The sequence below is a fragment of the Ostrea edulis genome, chromosome 2, assembly GCF_947568905.1.
Source record: "Ostrea edulis chromosome 2, xbOstEdul1.1, whole genome shotgun sequence".
Lineage (NCBI taxonomy): Eukaryota > Metazoa > Mollusca > Bivalvia > Ostreida > Ostreidae > Ostrea > Ostrea edulis.
In genome coordinates, this window is record NC_079165.1 from 18,697,487 (window position 1) to 18,720,705 (window position 23,219).

General features: G+C 36.2%; 1 protein-coding gene across 2 annotated transcripts in view; it reads left to right on the forward strand.

Annotated features, from left to right (window-relative positions):
* Positions 1-23,219, forward strand: part of LOC125682162 (valine--tRNA ligase-like) — a 47,233-nt gene that overhangs the window by 13,927 nt on the left and 10,087 nt on the right. For both annotated transcript variants that reach the window (XM_056156273.1, XM_048922553.2), the window contains exons 9-20: positions 1,198-1,426; positions 3,037-3,118; positions 3,230-3,306; positions 5,243-5,315; positions 8,007-8,112; positions 11,539-11,609; positions 11,727-11,852; positions 11,948-12,052; positions 13,053-13,200; positions 14,591-14,868; positions 18,351-18,551; positions 19,160-19,271. In XM_056156273.1, coding sequence (XP_056012248.1) covers positions 1,198-1,426; positions 3,037-3,118; positions 3,230-3,306; positions 5,243-5,315; positions 8,007-8,112; positions 11,539-11,609; positions 11,727-11,852; positions 11,948-12,052; positions 13,053-13,200; positions 14,591-14,868; positions 18,351-18,551; positions 19,160-19,271 — 1,608 coding nt within the window. The remainder of the gene's footprint in view (positions 1-1,197; positions 1,427-3,036; positions 3,119-3,229; positions 3,307-5,242; positions 5,316-8,006; positions 8,113-11,538; positions 11,610-11,726; positions 11,853-11,947; positions 12,053-13,052; positions 13,201-14,590; positions 14,869-18,350; positions 18,552-19,159; positions 19,272-23,219) is intronic.

Genomic DNA, 23,219 nt, shown 5'->3' on the forward strand with positions numbered 1-23,219 from the left:
CCTCTCTATCATGTTCTAGGCACTGTAGCCAGAGCCTCTCTATCATGTTCTAAGCACTGTAGCCAGGGCCTCTCTATCATGTTCTAGGCACTGTAGCCAGGGCCTCTCTATCATGTTCTAGGCACTGTAGCCAGGGCCTCTCTGTCATGTTCTAGGCACTGTAGCCAGAGCCTCTCTGTCATGTTCTAGGCACTGTAGCCAGAGCCTCTCTATCATGTTCTAGGCACTGTAGCCAGAGCCTCTCTATCATGTTCTAAGCACTGTAGCCAGGGCCTCTCTATCATGTTCTAGGCACTGTAGCCAGGGCCTCTCTATCATGTTCTAAGCACTGTAGCCAGGGCCTCTCTATCATGTTCTAGGCACTGAAGCCAGGGCCTCTCTATCATGTTCTAGGCACTGTAGCCAGGGCTTCTCTATCATGTTCTAGGCACTGTAGACAGGGCCTCTCTATCATGTTCTAGGCACTGTAGACAGGGCCTCTCTATCATGTTCTAGGCACTGTAGCCAGGGCCTCTCTATCATGTTGTAGGCACTGTAGCCAGGGCCTCTCTATCATGCCCATGCTTATCATAATACAGACCCTTGATATTTAAGGTCTCAGAATTTCTGTGATTTTAACTTCTTATGACTAATGCTTGATGAAGTAACAGGTGCTACTTATATAATAGATCTACTGACATAACAGATCAGGACTAAACCAACACATCACTCAAAAAGTGAATGATCTACTGACTAAGCTACCAGTTGAAATTATTGTAGGGCTGTAATATCAGTGTAATGTTTTGCATTTTAATATACAGCAAAGAATATTCTTCAATAAGGCTTTAAGCCTGTGAAAATCATATGCAAGCATCTGTTAAACCGAGGCCCCTGGGGGAAGACTGTAAGGATTGGGCAACAGCAGACATGCAGTTTTACACTGGAATATGTGGAAAAAAAATCTTCACAAGAGCAACAAGGCCACAACTTGTAAAACGTTCGTTGTTCAGCAATAGACTTTGGCTTTATTGGGCGAGTCCAGAGTTTGTGAAAAATATCTTTGTAAGAGCAAGGTGACTCTGGAGAATGTTGTAACCCATAGTCTTAAGATCTGGGGGGAAAAACAATCTTCTGAAGTTCAGATTGTTGTATCGGTCTGTTTGGTGTAGGTGCTGTGAAAATCACTCCTGCTCATGATAAATAATCTGTTTGGTGTAGGTGCTGTGAAAATCACTCCTGCTCATGACAAAACAGACTATAACATTGGACAGAGGCATGGCCTGCCCTCTGTGTCGGTCATCAGTAGGACGGGTGTGATGGAGAACGTTGGTGCTCCCTACGCTGGAATGAAGAGGTTTGATGCCAGAAAGAAAGTGGTGGAGGATCTCAAGAGACGAAAATTATTCCGTGGCACTGAGAGTCACACCATGACTATTCCTATCTGTAGGTGAGTACTATTCCTATCTGTAGGTGAGTACTATATCTGTGAGTGAGTACTATTCCTATCTGTAGGTGAGTACTATTCCTATCTGTAGGTGAGTACTATTCCTATCTGTAGGTGAGTACTATTCCTATCTGTAGGTGAGTACTATTCCTATCTGTGAGTGAGTACTATTCCTATCTGTAGGTGAGTACTATTCCTCTCTGTAGGTGAGTACTATTCCTATCTGTAGGTGAGTACTATTCCTCTCTGTAGGTAAGTGCTATTCCTATCTGTAGGTGAGTACTATTCCTATCTGTAGGTGAGTACTATTCCTATCTGTAGGTGAGTACTATTCCTATCTGTGAGTGAGTACTATTCCTATCTGTAGGTGAGTACTATTCCTATCTGTAGGTGAGTACTATTCCTCTATGTGAGTGAGTACTATTCCTCTCTGTAGGTGAGTACTATTCCTATCTGTAGGTGAGTACTATTCCTATATGTAGGTGAGTACTATTCCTATCTGTGAGTGAGTACTATTCCTCTCTGTAGGTGTGTACTATTCCTATCTGTGAGTGAGTACTATTCCTATCTGTAGGTGAGTACTATTCCTATCTGTAGGTGAGTACTATTCCTATCTGTAGGTGAGTACTATTCCTATCTGTAGGTGAGTACTATTCCTATCTGTGAGTGAGTACTATTCCTATCTGTGAGTGAGTACTATTCCTATCTGTAGGTGAGTACTATTCTTATCTGTAGGTGAGTACTATTCCTATCTGTGGGTGAGTACTATTATCTGTGAGTGAGTAATATTCCTATCTGTAGGTAAGTACTATTCCTATCTGTAGGTAAGTACTATTCCTATCTGTAGGTAAGTGCTATTCCTATCTGTAGGTGAGTACTATTCCTATCTGTAGGTAAGTACTATTCCTATCTGTAGGTGAGTACTATTCCTATCTGTAGGTGAGTACTTATATTTTCCCGCGTTTCGTTAGTAATAGCGGGAAAATGTTGTATTGACGGTACAGTATATTGTACAGGTAGAATGGAATGATCCATTATTAGCCAATAGAATGTGAGTTAGAAAAACAGGTATTCGAGCTGCAATTCAGGTATTCACTTCTAGCCGCCTCTCATCACGAGATAGACGAAACTTAATATATATTTAAATCTTATGTTTTCATTCATGCCATGCAAAGGTTAAAAATTTACAAATAAGTTGTGAGGTCCATTCATAACCCCCTGCATCAAGTGGCACTTGGCAACGGACACAGGTTTTCTAGAGATTTTTACGATTTTCATCGTTTTATTTCTAGTTTTTTCCTGGCCTGCCCTGATGCTATATAGAGGGGATTATGAGGTATATTTAAAAGTGATTGTTATTAATTTTATGTATTGCTCATATTCTGTATATGGAGTTAGAAGGTTATCTTATTTTTTGTATATGTGGAAAACGCCTTGTTTTTCTGCGAATAGTGTATTTAGAATACAATAAATTACAGGCGTCCAGCAATCACGGCTGGCTGTCAGGCAATGTATGTTAGTGTTATGTTTTTTGTGTTAAAATGAAGTATAGTTAATACTATTCCTATCTGTAGGTGATTTGATGACTGAAGAATATGTTTTTGTACATTTAGCCGTTCTAAGGATGTGATTGAGCCAATGGTCATGGATCAGTGGTTTATCAACATGGAAGAAATGTCGGAGATGGCTGTAGAGGTAATTATCCAGTAATCTCTGTTAGTATATTAAAGAATTGTCTTGGGGAAAAATATCAATAAAGCATTTAAAACTATTCATGTATTAAATATGGTTTTTTTTTTATTGCAGGCTGTGAAATCAAAGCAGCTTAGTTTTGTACCAGAATATCATGAAAAAGTGTGGTTTAATTGGCTGAAGGACGCACAGTATGAGTTTTTTTCTTTTTATTTTGTAACGTAATCAGTGCATGTTGTGAATCATTCTGTGTGTATTGATTGATTGTGCTTATTTTTACGAGGTAATGCTAAACGTTTAGTGAATCTTAAATGAATAACTCAGGTCACTATTGCAATCAGCGTGCAATGGTCGTCCATCATTTGTTAACATTGGAACATTTTCATCTTGTTGTTAAAACATGTTTGGCCAATGTAAGCTATGTATGTAGCATCTGTAGGGGAATGAGAACTGTGATTTTCATGGTCCTTACCCTTTTTGGGTCTTGGGGGGGGGGGGGCAACACCTCTAAAAATAGAACATTCTTCTCTATACCCCTGTGTATCTTACAAACAGTGTAATGTAGTTATCAGATGCCTCTTTCAAACAGTGAAATTCATGATATGTGGGTCAGGTGACTGGCCCCAGAGTGAGGCAATATACGTTTCATATACCAGAAATGCTTTGAATTTTCTCCTGCACATGTAGCAGACAAACTTGGTACATCGCTATCAAACTTCCACCAGAGTTCGTTTGCTCACAAACCAAACTCTTCCACTTAGGCATTATGGGATAGCAATTTCTTAGGCCGCGTATAATGTGACATCACTGTAGAATGACGAAAAAACATAACGTCAAACGTAAACAACTTTCAAAACAAGAACGTAAACATCAAGTTCATTACTTTACACTATACTTTGAACAGAGTCTCCCTACTTTTTAATGATCTTTTGATCATTTTGTTTAAAATAAAATCCATACTTTTATATAAATGCTCTTAATATCAATATCTTCAAACTTTTAACTGCGAACTACTTCTTTAGTGTTTTTTGCCTGCGTGATAATCGCGGACTCACAATATACAAATCTGTATACTGTGCTGCGTCACATAGGAGAGGTCTATTCTTAGGTGACGAAATGAGGCCTCGACGGGGAGTTTGACATCGCTATATAGAACAAGGAGGTCCCTGAAATTGTTATACAATGTATTCATGCTCTCTTAGTCGGAATTTATGGACCCTAGTCGGAATTTATGGACCCTTGTCGGAATTTATGGACCCACCTTGGGGTTATTTGGATCTTCTACTAAAAATGCATGAGATCAGATCTTTAAAATCTTCAAACTTCTGAACATTTGTCACACAAACTGGGTGCATAGCTACCAAAATAATGAAATTTATTACCCCTAGGTCAGGGGTACATGCCCATTGGTAACTATTACATGTATATATACAAACATACCAGGCGCATTGCCAGAAAGAAAATTAAATGTACACAAATTATGGCAAGGGGTATGGGGCCGCCTTGAGGCCTCCAGTGGGTCCAGGGCAAAGCCATGGTGGGGGCCCAGGGGACAAAGCCCCCGGAAGCTCCTGGGTTTTACTTATGAAATCACCTATTTTTTCGTGCAAAGAAGCAGGGTTTCTTGTCAATCTCCAAACCTAAAAGAATTCACAAAATTATTTCTAAAGTGTTATATAATGCCAACTCACCATGTGTACTTTCATTGACTCTACATTTATTTTACAAGGTTGTTTTCTTTGTTTTTTTACTGCATGGTACATGTATATATGGTAAATGTTACTGATAACAAAGAATATTCTATTAAAATCATCTACTGCATGTAAACACATATGTACATTAAAGTGTTATTCGACATGATGTTAATGATTTGAAATTCCAAAAGGCCTCTAAGTTTGATTAAATGGACGTTATTATGTTGATTAAATTATAAACGGACTATATAATGCAGTTATTTTTAGTGCACAAATATTTTAATGGCAAAGATCTCTCTCTCGCAAATGACGTTTACGCAGTTGTGTACTTGCTATAGGCAGCAACATGCCTGCATACATACACTAATGCATATTATGGGCACATTGCGTTTGTGTGTACATAAATACATAAATGTAAATTATTTTACTACAGGGAGTGGTGTATATCGAGACAGCTGTGGTGGGGGCACAGGATACCAGCCTATCTAGCATATGATAAAACCAAGGTCAGATTATCTAATTTAGCAATTTAGTATTCTTTCTTCCTTATTCTTTATTCAAACAGCAGAGAAATTCTATATTCTGTGAAAGATTAGACACAAAAAATGTCATGCAAACTGTGTTTAATATCTGTAAATTTTTATGCCTCCGAGATCGAAGATCGGGGAGCATATTGTTTTTGTCCTATCTGTCATTCTGTAATTCTGTAATACTGTCATTCTGTCTGAAACTTTAACCTTGCTAATAACTTTTGAACAGTAAGTGATAGAGCTTTGATATTTCACATGAGTATTCCTTGTGACAAGACCTTTCCGTGGGTACCAACATTTTTGACACCTTGACCTTGGAGTTTCACCTACTTTTTGAAAACTTTAACCTTGCTAATAACTTTTGAACAATAAGTGATAGAGCTTTGATATTTCACATGAGTATTCCTTGTTACAAGACCTTTCCGTGGGTACCAATATTTTTGACCCCGTGACCTTGGAGTTTCACCTACTTTTTGAAAACTTTAACCTTGCTAATAACTTTTGAACAATAAGTGATAGAGCTTTGATATTTCACATGAGTATTCCTTGTTACAAGACCTTTCCGTTACCTTTTGACCTTGACATTTGACCTACTTTTAATTTTTTTTTTACATTGGTCGTAACTTCTAAATGATAAATATTAGAGCTTTAATATTGTACATGAGCATTTCTTTTGACAAGATCTTTCTACTGGTACCAAGATATTTGCCCTTGTGACCTTGGCCATCTTCGGAACTGGCCATTATCGGGGGAATTTGTGTTTCACAAACGCATCTTGTTGTTTACTCCTTTTCCATGAAATTCTAACCATGATGAATACAATGTAGCTATATAGGATGTTAAGTAGTATATAACTATAGCATGTTAAGTAGTATATAACTATAGCGTGTTAAGTAGTATATATAACTATAGCGTGTTAAGTAGTATATAACTGTAGCGTGTTAAGTAGTATATAACTATAGCGTGTTAAGTAGTATATAACTATAGCATGTTAAGTAGTATATAACTGTAGCGTGTTAAGTAGTATATAACTGTAGCGTGTTAAGTAGTATATATAACTATAGCGTGTTAAGTAGTATATAACTATAGCGTGTTAAGTAGTATATAACTGTAGCATGTTAAGTAGTATATAACTGTAGCGTGTTAAGTAGTATATAACTATAGCGTGTTAAGTAGTATATAACTATAGCATGTTAAGTAGTATATAACTATAGCATGTTAAGTAGTATATATAACTATAGCGTGTTAAGTAGTATATAACTGTAGCGTGTTAAGTAGTATATAACTATAGCATGTTAAGTAGTATATAACTGTAGCGTGTTAAGTAGTATATAACTATAGCGTGTTAAGTAGTATATAACTGTAGCGTGTTAAGTAGTATATAACTGTAGCGTGTTAAGTAGTATATAACTGTAGCGTGTTAAGTAGTATATAACTATAGCGTGTTAAGTAGTATATAACTATAGCGTGTTAAGTAGTATATAACTATAGCATGTTAAGTAGTATATAACTATAGCATGTTAAGTAGTATATAACTGTAGCATGTTAAGTAGTATATAACTGTAGCGTGTTAAGTAGTATATAACTGTAGCGTGTTAAGTAGTATATATAACTATAGCGTGTTAAGTAGTATATAACTATAGCGTGTTAAGTAGTATATAACTATAGCGTGTTAAGTAGTATATAACTTTGATTCATGGACTGTGTCCTTTGAAACAGACACATATCATCACATGCATTGAGGACCCCATGAATTACTCCAATGTATGTGACCTTTTGCTATCTGTCTTCGGATGAGGCCGCAAAAACAGAGGCCCCATTTTACAGTAGATGTGGCACAATAAAGAAACCTCCCTGCTCAAAGGCTGTAAGCGTTAAGCATATGCCTAAATTTTGCAGCATTTCACTGGCAATGGTGACGTCTCCATATGAGTGAAAAATTCTCGAGAGATACGTTAAAGAAATATACAGTCAATCAATCAATCATCCAGCATCATGCATTGTGTATTTCTAGTCTTGTGTCAAAAACCATTCATTGATATCTCTGAATTTCGGTCATTTCCGTATTTAAATACAGTGAAACAAAAATGAAAATTAATTTTTTCCCAAATTCATTCCTATATATTTGAATACGATGTCACAAAGATGATATTTTACAGTTTCGTAGAAAATTGTCAAAAATGTCGGCTATTTGGGCAAGTTTTCTAAATAATAGAAAATCTGGGATGTATGCGTCGATTAAAACCATTTTTATATACATTGTATACGTAGCACTGAGATAAGATAATTGACATTCATGTATCTAAACTCAATCGTGGTCTTCGTAAAATTGTTACCTTTTCAGGAGAGGGTTCAGACCTCAGGATGTGGCTAATACATTCTGTTTGTACATTTGCAATGAAGGAGACACTAAGCAATAACACTTGTACATACCTCAAAATGGTCAAATTGATGAGACGGAACTAGGTCTTTGGGTGGGTGGGGTGGAAACATCCAAATATTAAAGCTTGCAGATTAGCCATCATATCTGCATTCTTTGTCATAATTGTCACGTTATATGATATGTTGATATTATATTGTTAAATAATTTTGCATGAAAACTGGTGGCCATGAATGTCCATGGACAACTTATAAAAATTTCAAATGTGTCATTTTTCAACATTTAAGAGTCTAGAGAAGAGTGTATGGGTTGTAGCAAAAACTCACAAGGAGGCAGTAAAAAAAGCGATACAAGTACTGGATACTAGTGAAGAGGACTTAGTGATAAACCAAGGTAAAAATAGCAAGTACTGGACTGAGTTTTACTAAACTTCGTAAGTTCAAGATTTCATCGTAACCTTAACTTACGATAAAAATCCGTCTTATCAAACTTCATAACTTAGTTACGTTAAAAAAATCATCGTAACTCCACGACAGCCTATGGGCTATCTCAAGTTAACATTTTTTTTCGTAAGTTAATTGTTAACTAAATAAAAATGGCTGCCCTCATGCTGTTCGATGTTCCAGAGAATATTGAGACAAAATGAAAACAAACCTCTGCGTCCTCGTTGAAATTTTAGCGACAGAAGCGAAGTTCTCACACTGTGACAAATATAGAACTCATTGAACGCTAGGCTATAAGTTTTCGAAAACACGTAGGCCTAATCAGTTCACTGGAAATTTCCCAAATTTTCACCTCCAAGAATACTTTTTAGGATACCACAGAGTTCAATCTCCACACAATAAATAATGACATGTGACGTCATATTCTATGTTTTGACATCATAATGCAAATGATGAAGTGGCGGATCTAATATTGAAGAAACTGTTCTGTGTAACATAAAATACAAAGCGTATCTAAAATCAAAGAAGCAATCTCTCTCTCTCTCTCTCTCTCTCTCTCTCTCTCTCTCTCCCCTCCCCCCCCCCCCCCCCCCCCGCGCGTGCGCGTGTGTTACTGTTTGACTTTTTTTAACGTGACGATGTCAATTTTGCGTAAATTTCACATACAAAATAACATATATTATATATATATATATATATATATATATATACGTGACCCTCTCCCGGGCCCAATTTTTAGTCTGCACGCCAAAAATGAGCCATGCTACAAACTCTGTATATCAAATTCTACTGAGGCTTTTGAATGAGTCTCAGTGAATCCTTATAAAAATGAGGGGAGGGATCCTAACATGGTAGGTCTACATATAGCAAATTATTTATATTTTATTATACGCAAATGCTGTAATATTATTTATTAATTGTATTTTGTACAATATGGTGTTGTTCTAATTTGTTCTTTGAAATATACTCCAACGTTACACTTGGATTATTTTACATTTATAAAATTTCAGGATTATCACAGCCGGGCTTGCTATCAAACAGAAATATTGACTATTTTTTTTCTATATACCGATTCAACAATAATGTGTAGGCGAGGGTCAGAACGACCGTCCCCCAAGCTTGAAATTAAGAAAATGAATAATTATATCGGTTTACATATAGAGATAGGAGTACACAATATCCAACCCCCACCCCCGAGTTGGTAGAACACATATTTGTCTATTTCCAATACATGTGTACTTCCATTTTTAAAATACGAAGACACGATTGATTTGTCTATACCGACCACATAGTCACGAATAGTGTACATCATTCTGTAACCAAGAGCAAAAATGTACATTTTCTGGTGTACATCTTCTACACCCTTTACAGGGCATGTGTTGGTAAATGCACCGAAAAATTCAATATCGTTGAAAAATGGTGAGACGGAAAATTTGCAGGTTTTTCTCTTCGTACATGTATATGTACATATATTTTGTTATGTGAAGTATATATATTAAGAGGATGGTCCAGTGTATTGTACAGTGTATGTACATTGTAGTCATTTACAATAGTTTGTTGATTGATTGTATCTTGTTTAACGTCTCTCTCGAGAATTTTTCACTCATATGGAGACGTCACCAAGACCGGTGAAGGGCTTCAAATTTAAGCCTATGCTCGGCGCTTACGGCCATTGAGCAGTGAGGGTTCTTTAGTGTACCACCCTACTGTGACACGGGACATCCGTTTAAAAAATAAAGTCATCTCCGAGGAACCGTGACTTTCACACCTGATACCGAGCGTTTGGCGATGGAACTGTCACTATCTGTTTTAACGACTTAGGTCTGTCGTGGCTGGTATTCGAACCACGACCTTCCGCATGCGAGGTGAACGCTCTACCTGTAGGCCAAAGCGGCGGTTGCAATAGTTTAAAATGTATTTCCGTTTTCATATCCTTTTTACAATAGTTTGAAATGTATTTTAAAAAGAATAGAACATAGAACATATTTTATTTTCCAATCAAGGGCCCTCAAGGGGCAGCATGAAAATACACACAAATAATGTACATATACAAGTAAAGAGAGAAGTGATTACATAACACATAGTTATATACAAATACAGTGTCATATATTGTTCAAAATAAATTTTCCAGTTATATTTAGAATGGATGGCTCTTCAGAACATAGTATGTAAATGAATTTTTGTTCATCATTGAGTTTGGTAACATTTTTAACTGTTTTTTCTATAGCACCACAAAAAGATTTTCTTTCATCAGTAAACTTTTCACATTTAATAAAAAAAAAATGAATCTCATCACCTAATGAACCGGAGTTGCATTTGTTACATATTCGTTCATTCCTAGTAATACCAGAATATCTACCAACTTCAATTATTAATTTATGAGCTGATATCCGTAACTTACAAATAGATCTTCTAATATCAAAATTTTTAATTTTATTAAGATAGTTCTCAAAACCAAAGTGCTCCTTAAGTTTAAAATAAGTGCACAGTTTCCCGTCAATTAATAAATTTCGATTATTGTACCAGGTTTCAGTGTATTTATCACAAAGTAATTTCTTTACAATTTTCTTAAATCTATACTGACTAAAGTATGAATATGATTGATATTTCGTATGCAATCATAAAAAACAAATATATTTTTGTACAAAAATTTCTTAGATTTTAGTAATTATTTATTTTGAACTTTATTTGCTTTAAAATTGTTAAATCTCCAATGAGGACCCCATCAACTGCTGTAAACCCATATTGAATTTACATGTACTATGAAATAATGAAAGCGAAAGTAACAAATGCGATTGCGCAGCGTCAGATCGTAAGTTGCGGATATTTCGCAAGTTAAGTTTACGATGGAAACTTAAGAACACGTTAGTAAAACAGAAGCATCGTATCTTAAATTAAAACGTACGAAATTCTTAAGTCAGAATTTCCTGCGTAAGATAAGAAGTTTAGTAAAACTCAGCCCAGGATACTAGTGAAGAGGACTTAGTGATAAACCAAGGTAAAGATAGCAAGTACTGGATACTAGTGAAGAGGCAATTTTAATCTATGCTCAATTGTACCTTGTGTAGGGCAATTTCAATCTATGCTCAATTGTACCTTGTGTAGGGCAATTTTAATCTATGCTCAATATTGCCCACACTGATATAAATCTAATATTTTGCAAAAGAATCATATATATATCAGAAAGTTGTACATTCACTTTTCATGAAAAATTTAGTAACTTTGCTTTTGAAAATTAACATACTTGTAGGCTTTCACCATGTGCATGTATATCAGTCACTCTTTGTTGTCTGTCAGAGATAACAAAAGAAATTTTTAAAGGAACAGCATGAAAATATTTTATTATTGTATGGTTATATCACTATTCTTCATTTAGATGAAGACGTCCTGGACACCTGGTTTTCCTCGGGGTTATTTCCATTCTCACCACTTGGATGGCCTAATCAGGTTTACCTTGTTCCTTAAAATACTATCAGCAGATTTCATCTATCATGTTCAAGAGATCTAATCAAGGTATCAATGCAAACTGTTTAACTTACAGGTACTTTAATTTTTATTTTACAGACAGTTGATTTGAGTAAATATTATCCCATCAGTCTCATGGAAACAGGAAGTGACATTCTGTTCTTCTGGGTTGCCCGGATGGTAATGCTGGGGATGAAATTGACCAATCAGCTGCCATTTTCTAAGGTTGTTTAGTACACATTATTTGCCAGAGGCTCGTATATAAACAAGCATGTGCTGTTTCACAAGAGAATATTTGTAACTTCTCATTTACAATACAGGTATTGCTCCATGGGTTGCTGAGAGATGCCCATGGACGGAAAATGAGTAAATCTTTGGGCAATGTCATAGATCCACTAGATGTGATATCTGGTATTACACTTGAGGTTAGTTCAAGTACATGATGATAAAGATTTATTTACATAGGATTTGTTTGCATGTAATAGGTCTAATTCACCTAGGAAAAAATTATGATAAAATATATCGTATTTTTCCATCATACTGAATATTTTGAGTATGTTTTATCGTTACATGCCCATATTTTTATGGGCCATATTATGGTATGGGCTTTTCTGTCCACCTGTTAGCTTTTTCTTGTCTGGGTCATATGTTTCACACTGTGAGGCCTAGGACCATTAAACCTGTTCAGTTGATGCATCTTGGAGTAATATGTTTCACAAACCAAAAGTAGGTCACTGTGGCCTCTTTCTGGAATTTTATGGCTGTACATGCTCAAATTGTGTCCGGATCATATCTGCACACTGTAAGACCTAGCTCCATCCAAACTGGTCTGTTGATGAATCTTGGCTGGAAGGTGTGACATGATCCAAAAGTAGGTCATGATGACCTACTTTTGGGATTCTATAGCTATGCATAGTGAAATTGTTTCGGGGTCATATCTTTCAAACTGAGAGATGCAGGATGAACTAACTTGCTTAGTTGATGGAACTTGTGGTAACGGTATGTTGCGACCAAAGGATAGGTCATGGTGACCTCATTTTTTAATTGAATGGCTAGGCATAGTGAAGTTGTATATGATTGCTGTCTTGCACACTTTGTAACCCAGGATCGTCAAGTCTTGTCAGTCGATGCATCTTTTGGTAATGGTGTGTCCCAAAGAAAGTGCTTTCATGTTTTTCTGTTCATTACAGAAAACTTGAGGTATGTTTAATACAGTAATTTTATTCCAATGTATTTTCAAATGACATTGTCACAGCTTGTGACTTCAAGTGTGCAGACATAGATATGCATCATGCACATGTAGTTCTAGACAGGCCTATCATGTACCCTAGCAGTGCACTTTATTCTCAGTCTGTTCCAACCCTCAACACTTTCAGATAAATATGTAATTGATGCCACAATGTTACACTCGCCAACATTTTGTAGGACTTGCATAAAAAGGTAGAAGATAGTAACTTGTCTGCCCAGGAATCGGAGACAGCCAAGGAGGGCCAGAGGAGGGATTTTCCCAGGGGAATCCCGGCCTGTGGGACGGACGCTCTGAGATTTATGTTGTGTTCCTATGATTTCAAAGGTCTGTTTCTCAGTTATGTTACTAACTAATCTACTACACTTTAACGTTTTAAATCTAATTGTTGCCAGATCATGATGACAGCAGATTGTTTATTTGCATATATCAGAACAGTGACTAATGTTCAGAAATTTAAAATCCTTTATTTATAAACTGAAGCAAAATCTATATTTTTTAAAACTACGAAATGTGTGTGTTTGGAATTGGTAATAACTAGTTGGTAAAAAAGTCATATTTTTAGCTCAGAAATCTTATAGGTTTTACTGTATTAATTTTTCCCTATGAAAGTATTTGCTTATTATACCCCCCGCAACAAGTTGTGGGGGGGTATACTGGAATCGGGTTGTCCGTCTGTCTGTCTGTCTGTCCGTCCGTCTGTAGACGCAATGGTTTCCGGGCTCTAAAGCATTATCCTTTCCACCTACCGTCACCATATCATATATATGGACTACCCATGGGATGAAGATGTTCCCTATTGATTTTGGGGTCAAAAGGTCAAAGGTCAGGCGCACTGGACATCGAAGTAGCAATATGGTTTCCGGGCTCTAAAGCGTTATCCTTTCCACCTACTGTCACCATATCATACATATGGACTACCCATGGGATGAAGATGTTCCCTAGTGATTTTGGGGTCAAAAGGTCAAAGGTCAGGCGCACTGGACATTGAAGTAGCAATATGGTTTCCGGGCTCTAAAGCGTTATCCTTTCCACCTACAGTCACCATATCATACATATGGACTACTCATGGGATGAAGATGTTCCCTATTGATTTTGGGGTCAAAAGGTCAAAGGTCACGTGCACTGGACATCGAAGTACCAATATGGTTTCCTTTTAAATTCTTTAATGGCTTTTTTCATCGCATGGAGATGCTGTGTTCCTAGATACCTTTTGGATCATAATACTGAAGTTTTACCTATTACCAACACCCTTTGGGAGATTGGGGTAAGCGGGGGGTATTCTTAGTGAGCATTGCTCACAGTACCTCTTGTTTTGTATTAGTGTCATTATGTATTGTAACCAGGCCTGCAGGAAGTTGTATCAGAGTTGGGGGAGGGAGGTACAATGAAAAGTTTGGATGTGCAAAATATAATTTTGGTCAAACTCTGCAGATTTTCAAAGTTTTTCCAACAAATGAGGGGGGGGGGGGGGGGGGGGGGGGTCTTGTAGGTTTGTGTAAACATAATTTTGTTTACTGTGTGATATCTTTGCTCCACTTTTTTGGCACGCTGTTTTTGGCTATATTTAGCTCTAAGGCTTCATAGTTATTCCGGATTTCAAACATTTCGGTTGATCATCACTGAAGAGACATTATTTGTCGAAATGCGCATCTGGTGCATCAAATTTGGTACCGTATAAGTTTTACATCCTTACTAATTTTGCCTTTTATTGTAGATGATGAAATCCCGATGAATGTAGATCATGTCCAAGCAAGGAGGCACTTCTGCAACAAAATTTGGAATGGTTTCAAGTTTGTGACCAGCTGCACTGACGCTGTTGTGGAATATAGTGATCCCTTGGTGCTGTCTGCTGACCTGATAGACAAATGGATACTGAGTCGTCTGTGTAACATGGTGGAACTATGTAACGAGGGGTTTAAATCTTATGACTTGCAAGTCTGCACGAAAGCATTACAGAACTTCTGGGTCACCGACTTCTGTGATATCTATCTGGTAGGTAAAAGGGATCCAATTTTTAATACATGAATGATGTAATTATTGTAAATCCAGAAATTTTTGCAGGACTTTAATTTCTAGCTCACCTTAGCTGAAAGCTCAAGTGAGCTTTTCTGATCACTTTATGGCTGGTGTCCGGCTGTAAACTTTCTGCATTTTCAACTTCTTTTCCAGAACTACAAACAAGGCCAATTTAAACCAAACTTACCATAAAGCAATCTTGGATAGAGGGGGTTTAAAATTGCTCAAATGAAGGGTCACACCCTTTTCAAAGGGAGAGATAATTAATGTTGTATGGTCCAAATTTCGACAAATTTTGTCCACCTTGTAAAAACATTGTTAAATCAATGCACGTACATTTTTATGAGGCTGTACAATATGTCATACAGGTGACTCTCGATAACTCGAAGTTCAAGGGACCTTGATAAAACTTCGAGAAATCGAGAGATCGAAATTCGGAAATGGAAGGTCCGCCGGTATGGTTAAGAATTACAGTAACCGGAAATATATACAAACAAGATTTTCTGGTATCGTTTTGACATGTTTTCCTTCATATTCGTCAGGTACTTTGATATCAAAATAAAAATTAAACCTTATTTTGCATTAATAAACATTTCAAAGTTTATGCTTTACTATCGCAAACTAAACAGAGCACAATGTTATGTTGCTTTACCCAAAACAAAAATTCTAACGAATGAGTAAAACGATGTTTAGAGTAACTTTACACAAAAAGAACAAACTCGAGAAATTTAACAGTCTGTAGATTTCTAAATTATGTATAAAACTTGATTTCTCGTCACGTCAAAACAAATTATAGATTTTATTCATAGTCGGATTATATATAATTTTAATCATCACGACTCAAAACCCCAGTACAAGCTGTTAACTGGCCAATTAACCAATCATATACTCAAGTGTGTCACCTCCACAAAGAAGCACCGGAGATGTTTCAACTATGTAAACACCTAATAATTTCCGGCATTCAACAAAATCCAGGTAAGGCCCAAGTGGAAATTATTACACGCTTGGGTAACGGTGGGTATACGCTACCACCACTTCGAGAGATCGAGAGTGAAAAACAATGAAATGTGTTTTACGGGACCCAACTTCACTTCGAGAGATCAAGAACTTCGAGAGATCGAATGTTCGAGAGATCAATAGTAAATTTGCTTTGTTATGTAGAGAAAAAAATCAGGACCATGATTTCACTTTGAGAGACCGAGAACTTCAAGAGATCAAAGTTCGAGCCATCGAGAGTCACCTGTACATTATTTCACCTGTTTTAACCAGAATTAATTGGATCAAATTCAATGTTTACAAACAACTGTCACTCAGCCATTTCTAATGCACAAATTAAGTGAGTCACGTGTCCAGTTCAGACTTCCTGAGGTAAGATCATCTGTGGTCTTATCTGTGTAGAGCTGTGTATTTTGTAAATATGGGTTCCTACTACATTTGCTTTTTGATCATCTGCATTAAAGGGAAAGGCAACCCTAACCACATTGTTGCTTTTATGAAGAAAGTATTACTTGCTTATATCGTAAATGACAGTCTTTAACAACAAAAATCCTTGCTTAAGGATTAAATCAATATTAATCTATCATTTATTTTGAATTACCCACTGCTAAGAGAGCGGCCATTAAAGTTTAATTTATGACATCACACCGTCGGTTCCAGTTTATTTCATCAGTGGTACTGTAAACATGACAAGTCACGAACAGTTAAGTTTGGAGTTGTATAGATTTGAGCCTGCTCTTTCGCAAGAAGAAATCGAGAAAACAAGACGTTCAGTCGAGTCACCAACTAGGCAGACGGTACACGTTTCTTCATACAAATGTCTCGAACCTCAACTTGTCATTACGCAAATGACGGATCCACAGTTTTTTCAGATGACTTGGTTGGGTCAGAAATTTCGAGAGAAAAAAACTTTCCACATCTCCCCTTGCATTAGTGCAATTAACAACAGCTTGACAGGAAGGCATCAATCTTTTTATTCGTAAAATCTGCCACATGCACATCTTTTGATGACCTTAACTCATCAAAACCGGAGCAGATATTGTGACCTCAAAATTATTGATTTTTGTGGTCTTGAATGCGAAAGAGTTCCACATCATGACAGCCTTTATAGATGGTGGGAATTTCAATTTTTAATGTTTTCAAATTAGTACTGAAGCTTATCTAGACCATATATCAACAGAATAGTATGACAAATGTTTATATAATTTTAAATCCTATAATTTATTATGTAAATGTTTATCATATAATTAATTTATTATGTAAATGTTTTGGGAGTTGCCTTCCCCTTTAAAGTAATTCTGTACAAAACATGATAGATGAACATCGGACCATACAGCTTTGTAAAATAGTAAAAATATGGTGGCATCTTTTAATAATCCTCTTCTCAAAAACCACTTGACCAGAAAAGACCAAACTTATGTGAAAGCCTCCTTAATGAGTGGAGATTTGAAATTGTTCAAATTGGGTCCTTGGGGGTATGGTGAAACCACAATAGGGGATCAAAGTTTTACATGGGGATACAGTGTATATAAAAAATATCATTAAAAATCTTCTCTATAATAACACAGCCATGATTAGTTATGTTAATATGCAAGCATCCCCAGGCAGTGTAGATTCCAGTTAGTTCAAATCATGACCTAAGGGGTTAGTTTGGGGCCACAATATTGGAACAAAGTTTTATCTAGGAAAAAATCCTTAAAATTTATTCACCAAACATATTGGCATTGAATCACATAAGACACAAAGTTACAAAAAGAAATTCATAACCTGCCTACTAAGTTTACAAGAAGTTGTAACAATTACAAGTATATCACCAAGGTGCTGCATTGGTGCAAATGTTGAGCTACAGGTACAAAGGTAGCTTATCATTGTTCAGTTTTTACTCTACTTCTGTATTTCAAATCACTCGTGTAAATATTCGTAGTTTCCTAGTTTGATCAACATTTTCAGGGTTACACAACTCTTTACAAAGTTTTTCTTTTAAAAAAAAAATAGAATTGTTAAACGTGCAGCAATTGTTTGGGTAAATCTTAAATCTGTGTACATGTATTATTACAGTCATAAATAAAATACGATTCACCTTCTTCCACAGAATCGCAAAAATTACAATTTAAAGACTTTCAGGGTACAAAGTCTTGAATATCTACCAGTTTCAATTCCTAAAGGGTTTGATGAGATTCTGAGTTTTGTTAAGTTTGATCTAACAACTTTATTAACTGGGAATTTCAAATGCTCTTGCAGTTCATAGTCTTTCCTAGTTTGACAAAAAAAAAACCGCACAGTTTACCAGACTTTTTAATATTTTAGAGTTGTATATTGATATTTTTATCTATCTTTGATATATAGATTACAGACCTGGCTGGGGCATGTGCTAAAGCCAACAAATTTTAGTTTTATATTAGTTTGTATCTGCTTTTAGATATTGAAAAAAATCCAAAAAGCAAAATGATTGCTACTTTCAGGAATATTCAAAGCCAATTATGAATAGTGAAAGTGTTGAAAAGAGAGAGGCCACGCTGCAGATTTTGTGTCTGTGTGTTGACACATTTTTACGAGCCCTCAGTCCCTTCATGCCGTACCTGTCAGAGGAGCTGTTCCAGAGATTGCCCATTGTAGACAAGGAAGTCAGTGTTTGTGTTGCCAAGTACCCAGAAACTGATGATGTAAGAGCATTCCCAGCATAGTCAAATGTATTCTGTATCGTACATGTATTATATTTTGCCACGTTTTTGATGATGCAAGTATAATTGTAAGCTAGTAGCTGTTGAGTTAGCTAATGTGATAGAGTTTTTCTTTACACACTGAGTATGTGCTAAATAGAAATATTTCTACGAATTGTAATAATAGCCATTTTGTTGTGAATGCGCTGCAGTTGTGAAGACTGCACGTATGAATCTTAATAAATATATACGTCTATTTTTATGGCAGGAAATTTCAGCAGAAATGAAAGTAGATTGTAAATATAAGAAATAAACTTCAATTTTGAAAATACATGAGGTGCTATAACGAAATATGGCCAGTGTGAAGCACTGCCGTTCATACCCTTATGATATTCAAAAATGAAATTAATTTCTTGATTGAAAAGCATTCAGTTTGAAATACTTGTATGAGGGAATGTGTTCTAACCACACAATATTTGAGAGAGGCTTATGTATACACATTTAATCATAAATATATTGTCTTTATATTTGGATTGAATATTTGTAGAAGAGTAATATGTCATCTTCACTGAAACATTCAATCTATATCTCTTTATCCTTATTCCATTTAGATTCCGTTCCGAGATCTGGAGTTGGAGGCGGCAGTAGAGAGAGTGAAAGCCGTAGCGACGCACGTCCTCTCCGTGGCCAACGGATACAGCATCAAAAGCAACGTACTCAAAGGTTAGGGTCATTTAATGCAATCTGCTGTCGTGGTAATCGGCAGACAAAAGGAAATCTATGTTGTGCAAGCTTTGTGTATGTTGAAGCCAGATTAACAATACCTTGGCTTGTAATAACTATTGATTTATCACCTGTAATCTTAGGCAAATATTGCTTCGAAAATTACAGGATGCCCCAATATTTTTAACAGGTAATTTCAACCACAGCATCAATTTACAGATTACATAAAAGATGTGGTAGAACACTGTTTGATGTTTCTTTATAATTATACAGTGGATGATAAATGTTCAAGTTTCTTTTGAAAAACACATCTAATTGTCAATGGCAGCATCACAAAGTCCCATTATCTTCTTGGTCGCTGCAGACTAAAAGCAAAACTGGTATTAAAACTTCTGAATTATGTCTTTTAGATATCACAGTATTTTCTTTGAAAAGAAGTTTAACATTGTAAAAAAAAAAAAAAATGAGTAGGTAAAACTCTGTACTGTTACTTGTGGAGTATACTCTACTGCAGTGTTCAGTGAGGAGGTGTTGTGGGTTGTCTCCCTTGTGTCAGAGCAAAACTTCTTCTAGCATAGTTAACATATTTGAAACAGCTGTAATCATGCACAAACTTACAGATATATATTAATTGATATGAAAGTTGCATAGACAGGTTAATATTTAGGGCCCCACATCAGAAATACAGAAGCCATTTAGTGATCACTGTTTCCATCTGTCTTTCTGTTGGTCCATCAACACATCTAGGTAATGCAATGTCTCGATTGTTATTCAAACTGTAGACTCTATATTCAGTAAGTACACAATGGTCAGAGGAAGACATCTACAAATTTTGAGGTCAAAGGTCAAGATCTCGAGTGAATTTACTTTTGGGATGTGTGATTCATCAGACAGTAAAATTCAAAGCAGGGGTTTCATTTTGATGCTTCAAATGGATGATCGTCAGAGAGATGCTTTTAACTTTTATTTTTAGAATACTAGGTCAAAGGTGAAGGTCACAAAGAGAAAATAATTTGGGATTTGATGATGTGATACCGCTGGTATTGCTCAACCTGCTGACTTCATATTCAATACAGAGAAGGAAGTTAGGGTTAAAGAAAAACACATGCAGATTTGGGGGCACTAGATCAAAGGTCATGTTCACAATAACACTCATCACATATGCTTACAGCAGAACCATGAATTTACATTCATTTGAAATATAAAATGTCCAAAATCAAAATACATGAATTGGTTTAAGTACATAACTTTGCATTGTTTTAACAGGTACATGTATTGTAGCTCCTATGAAAAAAGAAATGTAAAATATCTTTAATGATCCAGGAATTGTTACATTTAAATCTGTCAAAGTTACATGTATTTGGTATGAATGAACTCATATGATTGTGAGAAGTTACACTGGAATTTTTCAGCTTAATTTCAGAAATAAAAGTTGATTGGTATAATGTCGATTAACTTATTATAACTTTATGTGAAGCTATAACAGTAATTGAAAGGGATCATTGGACCACACTAAGGTTCTCTGTATCAAACAGTGGTTCTGAATCAGTAGTTTCAGTGAAGAAGATAAAATGATTTTAAAAATGTTCCAGTTTGTGAATGACGCATAGTGACAGATGTAATGAATAGTTTTCTTTACTTTTTTAATATGTGCTTGCAAATCTTTTGATAAGCAGCTTTTTAAAATGTAACCATATATTGGTAACTTTCAGATGAAAGGTGCAGTTTGATTATGATAGACCTTTCCAGTAGAGTTAAATATGAGCCTTGGAAATTTTTTACAGAATTTTCATTGTTCTGGACTTCTTCCATTTCGTCTGCAGATGTTTTTTTTATATCAAAGAGTTACAGATTCTTACTTGTTACCATATGAATTGATCAATAAAACCTGGGATTTGATTAAGAGCTCTTGAGCACCAGCAGACACCAGCCATGCATTGTGTAATATTCAATGTGCAGGTTGGTTTAATCATTTTCAAAGGATCATATTTTGGGGTTCAAGGTAAAATCAGCATGTTGGAATTTTGATTTAATGATTGGAGGGGGTTGTCAGTGCACATTCTGTTTAATGATTGGAGGGGGTTGTCAGGGGACATTCTGTTTAATGATTGGAGGGGGTTGTCAGGGCACATTCTGTTTAATGATTGGAGGGGGTTGTCAGGGCACATTCTGTTTAATCACATTCTGTTTAATGATTGGAGGGGGTTGTCAGAGCACATTCTGTTTAATGATTGGAGGGGGTTGTCAGGGCACATTCTGTTTAATGATTGGAGGGGGTTGTCAGGGCACATTCTGTTTAATGATTGGAGGGGGTTGTCAGGGCACATTCTGTTACTTGTGGAGGATTTGAAATTTTGGGCATGTTGGTATGACAGAAATTAGATCCTCTCAAAAATTTACTTTTTATAACATACATGCACACACACTCTATGGCAGTATTCTGATGAAAGTTTATAGACTCAATCTACAGCTTCACCTAGACCAAGCTTACATATCTAGGGATGTATGGTGTTCTATACTGCTTACACTTCAGATGCTGAATTTTTGGAGCTGGTTAAGTTTCTGGGCTCAGTCACAATTACATTGTACCTTTGAGGCCCTACCTGGACTTGAATGGACGTTACATCTGGTGGTGTGGAGTACTGTGCTTGCTATGCATGCTTTAGATGTGGACTCTGACCTAGAGTCTAAACTCTACTTAGAGAAATACATGCAGACTGTAACTTTTTTCAGATACTGAGTGCGATGTATTTTTCAGATATATGACCAAGATAAATATTTGAATTTCTGATACAGTATTTTTAGCTCACCTGAGCTGAAAGGTCAAGTGAGCTTTTCTAATCGCCTTTTGTCTGTCATCTGTCCGCCTGGCCGTCTGTCCGTTTGTTTGTAAACTTTTCACATTTTCATCTTCTTTTCCAGAACCACCGGGTCAATTTCAGTCAAACTTGGCACAAATCATCCTTGGGTGAAAGAGTTTCAAGTTTTTCAAAGAGGAAATAATCACAAAAATGCAGAAATAGGATGGGGTCATTTAAAAATTTTCTCAAGAACCACTGGACCAGAAAAGTTGATATTTACATGAAAGCTTCCTGACTTGAAGTACAAATCATGACCCCAGGGTATACAATGGGGCGACATTAAGTGATCAAATTTTACATGGGGATATATAGGAAAAATCTGTTTTAGAAATCTTCTTCTCAAGAACAGGGCCATGATTAGTCTTATTGATATGCAAGCATCCCCAGGTAGTGCAGATTCAAGTTTGTTCAAATCATGACCCCCATAGTTAGGTTGGGGCTACAATAAGGGATCAATGTTTTACCTAGAATTTATAGGGAAGCATGGTTAAAGATCTTCATATCGACAACAACAGGACTATGATTAGTCATATTAATATGCAAGCATCTTCATTTACTTCAAATTCAAGTTTGTTCACATCAGGGGCCCCAGGGGTATGTTAGGGCCACAATAGGAGATCAAAATTTTAGATGGGAATATTCACAAGATTGATTAAAACACTTTTCAAGAGTAAGAGGGCCACAGTAAATCATATCGAAATACAAATGTTCGAGTTTCTTATTATGCCCCCAGTGACTTTAGACAAGGAGAAGGGGAGGGGGGGGGGGCACATATTGTTTTTGTCCTGTCTGTACAAAACCTTAACCTTGCCCATAACTTTATACACTGCATGCTCTGTGAATCAAGCAAGGACAAATAAAAAAGGACAAAAATTTGCTGCATGAAACAGCAGTATGTGGAATTCAGTATGATGGCCAAATTTTATTACGCTTGAAAACTGAATTATATTGATTGTTCTAAAGTTTGATGATACAAAAGTTTGCAGACATCAGCTAGCTATTTTAAATATCAGTTTCCATGAAGTAATTACAAGTGTAGGTGGAACAAATGTTTCACAAGAGATGCACAATATTGATAGAAAGTTTA